The 7,358-nt window shown below is 44.6% G+C and overlaps 1 protein-coding gene across 1 annotated transcript in view; it reads left to right on the top strand.

Moving 5' to 3' along the window:
* KIAA1211 (KIAA1211 ortholog) overlaps positions 1–7,358 on the top strand; it is a 44,155-nt gene that overhangs the window by 18,202 nt on the left and 18,595 nt on the right. The window contains 3 exon segments of the mRNA XM_026648158.1: positions 4,162–4,344; positions 6,925–7,355; positions 7,357–7,358. The exon segment at positions 7,357–7,358 is cut by the window's right edge and continues 2,310 nt beyond it. Coding sequence (XP_026503943.1) covers positions 4,162–4,344; positions 6,925–7,355; positions 7,357–7,358 — 616 coding nt within the window.

Genomic DNA, 7,358 nt, shown 5'->3' with positions numbered 1-7,358 from the left:
CTCCGCCCACCCAGTGCTCCAGTCGGGGAGCGGGGCTGGGGGCTTCCCCTGCTCCGCTCACCCAGTGCTCCAGTCGAGGAGCAAGGCCGGGGGTTTCCCCTTCTCTGCCCGCCCAGTGCTCCAGTTGGGGAGTGGGGTTGAGGACTTGTCCTGCTGCTCCCGCCCAGCGCTCCTGCGTGTTCATGACCGGCATGAGGGCATGCATGTTATTCCAGCTGCACAACCCAAACACGCCTCACATGCCATCAGAGCCTGGAACATGCAAGCCCACATGCCTGCTACTTGTTGGCTTAGGTGACTCTGATGTTTTAGTAGTGTTAATTTTCCATTGTTGAAGATAAAACAAAGAGTAGTTGGCCAGGGAGTGCTCAGTGATGGTTTTCAAAGTTGTGGGGTGTTGGGACCTACATGGGAGGAGATTTCTGAAAGCAGGGGCTGGTGAATCTCGATCAGTTCCAATGACTGGAGTCTGATGCCCGACAAATCCAGGCTAGAGAGAGAGGGCGTGGAAGGGGGGTAAGTTTGGTTTAATTATTGTAATACGTTGTTATGATGGTGTATTTATAATAGTAAGTAAGGTTTTATGTTTATTTCCACTAAAATGTATCTTTTTAAGATAAAGTTTATTTGAATATCTCTGAATTGTTAATTTCGTGAGCATTCATGGCCCGCCATACAATTTCCATAGCTAGATCTGGCCCTCAGGCCAAAAAGTTTGCCCACCCCCGATTTAAAGTCTGTGCTGGGGATGGTGCAGCAAAACCTCACAAAGAGCCACGCAGCTCAGAACCTTTTTTTGTTTGTTTGTTTGTTTGTTTGTTTGTTTGGATGAATTTTAAATCTCTCTGTCTAGTTTTCTTGAACCTGTTTAACATTCATTGTTGAAAACAACCTGACGTATTTTCCACCAACATTTGTTGTAACAGTTTATTGTAACAGCATATGAACTTTCATATCCTTTTTACAATTAAGCTCACAGGGTAAATTTTTAGGCCCAATTATCACAACATAGTATAAGGTTTTGTGCTGATTACAGAAAGTTTAATGCTGTCAAGGTTCCTGGTGCAATACCCAGAATCAATTACATGCTAGACACACTATGCATGGCAAAGTTCCTGAGCACCCGGGTTTAACAAAGGGGTATTGGCAAATTCCCTTAGACATTGAAGTGCAGACAAAAATCTGCCTTCATTACTGATTTGGGACTTTTTGAGTTGAAAGTGTTACCATTTTGTTTAATCAATGCAGAAACCACACTTCAGAGGCTCATTAACCAAGTGCTAGCTGGGTCATAGGATTTTGTTTGAGCCGACATAGATGATATTGCCCTCTTCATCTGTTGTATGCAGAGTAGTGTTGTAGCCATGTTGGTCCCAGGATATTAGAGAGTAATGTAGTATCTTTTGTAGGACCAACTTCTGTTGATGAGAGAGAGAAGCTTCCGAACTGTGAAGAGCTCTGTGTAAGCTTGAAAGTTTGTTTCTCACTAACGGAAGTTGATCTAGTAAAAGATATTACCCACCTTGTCTCTCTAATTGCCATCTTCAGCAGTTCCTGGTCAGATCATAAAAGCCACTTAGGAATTGTGCTGAAGAAATCCAAAGATGCACGTCTCACGGTAAAGGTGTCAAAGTGTTAAATGGGGCAGCTGAAATCCCTTATTCGAGTCACTGGATAGAAGGGGGCCAGATTTGCCCAGATACTTTGGAAATGTGATCCATTGTTAACTGGTTGGTACCCCAAGCCAAAAAACAAATTAAGTCTTTCATAGGCTTGGCGAACTATTGTTGCAGGTTTGGGGAAGATTTCAGCAATAGTGTGTCTGCAAAATACACAGCCAGACAAGGCAATTTGGACTGCAGCGTGTCAGGAAAGCTTTGACACAGCAAAAAAAATTCTGTCAAAAAACCTGGTTCTGGCCAGTCCAGACTTTGACAAGATATTTGACCCCTGTGTACTAATGCATCTAACATTGGCTTGGGAACAGTCCAAATGCAAGCAGGCAAAGTCAACAAAAACCATCCTATTACTTTCTTAAGTAAAAAACTGACTTCTCCTGCCCCCCCCGAATAAAATTACTCTGTCATAGAATGACAATTTTTTGTGTGGGCGGTAAGGCAACTGAGGCCATACCAATGTAACAGAAACTTCAGAGTCCTAACAGCCCATTCTTCGTAAATATGGCTTAACCAGTGGCTAACTCTACTGCATCAAAATAAAGGGTGAGCTGTAAGCCAGGAACTTCTTAGTGCCAACTGTTAGTGGGCACAGGGAATGCATAGAGTTTTTAAAGGGATTCCTTGGGTCAGATATATGCATATTAAGTTCACCAAAGGGTGCATGGAAGGTCTGTATCAAGAGGCAGTAGCCCACTTGTCATCATAATCATTTCAAAATTTATGTACAGATAATATTGAATGGGTTATGTATCTATACTAGAAATTGTGTTCTCAAAGCTTTGGGGTTAAGGCAGGTAACCAAGCGGTGACATGTCTTAAACAGGTTCCTTTCAAACAGCAGGTACAGATGCTTATCTCTCTGTCTGGTCTTGGGGTAGTGAGCATTGTAAGTCTTACAATGGAGGCCTATCTGCATACTGAGCCTGAGACCAGTCAAAATCTACAAGAAAGGAAATTTATAGAAAAAAATAAACAGCAGGAGGGGATCCTGTTTACTAGTAAAGATAATAGATTGTGGGAGGATATATCTGAGAACTGAGAGGATGCTCTCGTTCCTTCACCTAGGAGACAAGCTAAGAGTGTGGCTTGCCTAATGAAAAAGGGATCACAGCCTGCCTGTCTGGAAAATGCTGATGATCAACACTTTATTAGATATGAGAGGATCTTGTTAATTAAGTCTAGGTTCTAGAATGCCTGTTACAATTTTATTTTATATGTAACTAATTGTTTCCAATACTACTACTTGCTGTCACTTGAATCTCTATACTTTGTTAAATAAACCTCTACTCATTTTCACTATAAACGTATCGAAGTGTTGTGTGCTAAAGGAGCAGTGATCTAAGATGTAATTAGTAAGCTGGGGTGTTCTACTTATTTGGGAGCAGCAAATCTGTGAATACTGTGAATGTCCAGGGAACCCAGGGACTGGACATGCCAGGGGAATGCTCAGAGGGCTTGGGGGTTGGAGTGTGTCTATCGCTAATCTGCAGAGAGAGAGAGCAGGGCCTGTGTGAGCCTAGAGAGGGGAGTGCTTGTGTTGCCTGTGGCATCAGAGAACTGACCCACGGTCAGGCACAGACAAGGCTTACTTATGATAAGGGTAGGTGGTAATGAGGTGCCTCACAACCCTCAGTACCCCAAGGAAGTGTCACACTATGGTCACCAGCTCCAAGAGTTATTCATATTTTTGCCTATAAACTATACTGATGCAGTGTTAAGATTGCACAGTTCAAAAAAGATGGGAATGCAAAAGTCCCAGTTCCTACAGTAACATAAACTTATCCGTGTGGCACAGCCTATGTGTTTTGTGACATATAGAGATATGACCTATATTACATATGCATTTAGGGCTCAGTTGTGCCCAGCCCTACACAGGAGGAGGGTGGGGGAGAGGTTGAAAGGAACGTCTCTTTCCCTTGCATCCCCTGGTAGAGCTAAGTAGAACAGCAATCCCTGTGCTCCCAGCAGTGCAGGGATTGCTCCAAGCTAGTTCCACTACTACTGCTAACCTCCCCAAATGAGACGGAGAGAGGCAAAAATGGGGGGCCATCCTGTTGCCCTGCTTCTGCATCAGTCAGCAGAGCTGGCCACACATGAGGGAGTACACCAAGCATGATGCAGTGGCCATGGTCCCACTGTACTCCAGGAAGCATTGTACCTGCCTGAGGCATAAGGTTTCTAGCATTTCCCACTGGGGTGGGGTGGCTCTGCAGCACTCCCTATTGTAGGCTCTGTTGTAATGCTTAGATTGGTTTATCTTTCCTATCTTTCGCCATTTTTGATGTAGCCTCACTCAAAAGAGCATGGTGGGAATTACTTACAGAAGAATTCATGTCTTTTTTTTACCTTTGGCAAACTTTCCTCGTTTTGCATGTTTTCTACTAACTATTTTTTTGTTTGCATACGTACAGAAATGTTTTTTGTTTTAAATCTCTTTGTATGGTTTTAATGAGGGTTACTTTGTATATATGGTACAAAACAGGTCACTCCAGTCAAATCGTCTCGGTCAAAAAGACACATTTCCTCTGGTGGCACAATTGAATCAATCAATCTTGATGCGGTCCCCCAGGCAGTCGCTCGTCTGGACAACAGTGCGGCTAAGCACAAGCTCTCCATAAAGCCAAAAAAACAGAGGCTGTCAAGAAAACACAGAAGTTTAACAAAGGTATTGAACTGAATTGGGTGGTCAAATGGTGAGATGAGATGGTCTGCTTTAGAAACTGTAGTCAGTACTCACAAAACAGTCACAATTGAAAATAATGAGATTAATGGTAGGTACGATGCAGGTACGGACATGGCTGGGTAACACCAGGGAGATCTTTGGGAGTGCTTTCACAACATAGGCTTTGTCTTCACTGCAAAACAAGGCATGTGGTTTTTATATTGAGAGAACTCAAGATAGCTGTCTGAACATAAAGACCTAGTGGAGACAAGGGACAGGTAGTGTTTACCTCCATGTAGCTATCTGGGGCTGATGATGTGCTGCACCCATCCAGGAGAGTTCCAGGAGGCACTGTGAGGGTGCAACATGCTCTCTACCCCACAATCAGCCAGCTCCATTGACCTATGTGGAAGGAGGCTGAGCCAGGGTCCTTTCTCTTTTCCCTTCCTCACTCCCTATGCTAGCTGGGAGAGGGCCTTGTGTACCCTTCCCCTTCTGGTGTGCCCCTGCCATAATCTGGACATTGGGCTTTCAAAAGAAATACTTCACAATCTAAACAACGATAGGAAAGGAATGATGGAAGGAGCCCCTACGTCTCTCCCCCACTGCCCTCCCTCCTCTCCAGGAAACCGAAAGAGGCCAGTGGGCAGCTTCCCTGGAGTTAACAGGAATTTCCAGATTGGGGGGGGGTAGATAGGTGGGGAGGGAGCTGCCAGGCTGAGACATTTATTCACAGGAGGACAGAGAAAAGAGCACAGCCACCCCTTTGCTTTGCTCTGTCTGTTCCCTCATCCTCCCTCCCCTCTGGTGAAAAACATGTTGGCCCAGCATCTGTTCCCCCTCAACTAACAGAAGGCATTTTAATGATAATGGTGTTGTCTGAGGAGCTGCAGAGTGGTGGTGAGCCTGTTATGTTCTAGGGAAGGTCCATGGAGCTGGGAGGAAGCACTCCTGTACTGGGCAGAGAGTGAGTCAGCTGCTTGCCTAGAACCAGTGAGACTCCTGGCATGGCAGTGTGGAGCTGACGTGCAAGAAACAATCAGAAAGAGGCAGTGGTGAAGGACTTCATACAGTTTTAGCAGGTATTGCAGCTTAGTAAAAGCTGTTGATAGAGAAGCAAACATGTGGCATCAACAGGAGACTGAGGGTACATCTTCACTGCAGCTGGGAACCTGCTTCTCAGCTTGGGTAGACAGACACATGCTAACTCTGCTTGATCTAGCACACAACAAATAGCAGAGTAGCCAGGAGTAGCTCTGGCTAATGCCTGGTACAAACCTGCCTGGAACCTCTGAGTACATACTTGGGTGGCTAGTCCGAGACGCCGCCTAAGCTACCTCCCAGCTACAGTGCTATTTTTAGTACACTAGCTTGAGCAGAGCTAGCACGTCTGTCCACCCAAGCTGGAAAGTACACTCCCAGCTGCAGGGTAGACATACCCTGAAACAAACAAAATACCTCTTGCACCACTAATCCACCTCATGGTATCCCATTTAATCACAATGGCTATCTTCATTAAGCAGCAGTTATCACACTTATCCACTAGCATAGAAAAGCTGGGGATCTCCAGATTTTCCATGATTTTTAGGTAGCTCCCAGATTTCTGCATTGGAACCATCAGCTTGGGGAGCCCCGACTAATTGGGGTTCAGCCGAGGCAGGCAGAGAGTAGCAGCCAAGCAGCATTTCCTTTACCATTGTTCCTCCTGTCCTTGCCATCACTACACAGCTGCTCTCTATGGGGCTGCGTGCTTTGTGTGGAAACAGCCAACCTTGCAGAGAGAACTGACACAGATAATGCTTTTGAACAGATGCTTAATGTTTCTGAGCCTTAACAGAACAAACTCTGGAGCTTACAAAGTGGTTAAATGTGGGACAGTGCTGGAAACGTGAATGTTACATTCTAAAATATGTTCACATCATGGGTGGCCAAAGTGAGGCCTGTGGGCCGGGTGAAGCCGTGTGTGATTGTGGCCACCCTCATGTGGCCTGTGGTGACTACAGATCCCAGCATACAATACTCCTCAATGAGCCCAGTGGCCTCCTTAGCTTTTGGCTTTGGTGGTGTGTATCAGTATGCTCTGTGCTTCAGACCCAGTTTTATGGTGAGGGTGGCTGCTGCCTACTCCATTTTACACAAATCAGCTGTGGCCCTTAGACTTCCCTGAAGGTGCTGCTTGGTTAGTCAGAATTTGGGCACCATTGATTTACATGCATTAGTGTAAACCGTGATTTATTATTTAGTATTATCGTGTTGTTGGTGCCAGGATGTGTCCTTTCTTTTACAGAATATCACTCCTGTAAAATGGTGAAACAGATAAACCACCATGTTGTTCAGTTACTCCAATATGTCATGGGTTGTGATACTGTAACTCATGAGTTAATGTGTTTAGACTCTGTACTCAAATATAGTAAAAATATGACTTTCTAACAAAGGACAAAAGTAAAATGATCTATATCTCAAGCCAATTGTTAAAAAATAGAGACTAGTTAGTTTGCAACTGATCAGTTTACCATTCTGTACAGTGAAGAAAGGGAACAATAACCAATATTAAGTAAATCTGATTTTGTTTCCTAACATTAGGAGTCACAAAGCATAACAGTGACAGAGTTTGAGCAAGAAAACCCAGAAACCCACCAGTACAGAGAGAGATACCCAGATGACAATGGACTAATTGGCACAGCTAAGCCAACCCAGAACAGAGCGGGGCAAAAGCAGCTTGAGTTAGCAGATGAGAAAAGAAAGCAAGAAGATCACCGGAGAATGCTTGAGGCAAAAGAGAAAAGACAAATGGCAGAAGCAGAGGAAAAAAAACATCTGGAAGAACAAAGATGCCAGGAAGTTGAAGAGATGCAAAGCGAACAGGAGAGAAAGCGTTGTGAGGAAGAGAAAAGGCAGCATCTCCTTGAGGAGGAGAAACATTTGAAAAGAAAAGAGCAGAGGCACCAGGAGGAGAAGAAAAGACAACAAGAAGAACGGAGACGACAGGAACTGGAGGAGCAGAAAAGACTGGAAGA

This window comes from Terrapene carolina, unplaced genomic scaffold, assembly GCF_002925995.2.
Source record: "Terrapene carolina triunguis isolate 2854851 unplaced genomic scaffold, T_m_triunguis-2.0 Scaffold66, whole genome shotgun sequence".
NCBI classification, from domain to species: Eukaryota; Metazoa; Chordata; order Testudines; family Emydidae; genus Terrapene; species Terrapene triunguis.
This window is presented reverse-complemented; position numbering and strand designations above follow the sequence as displayed.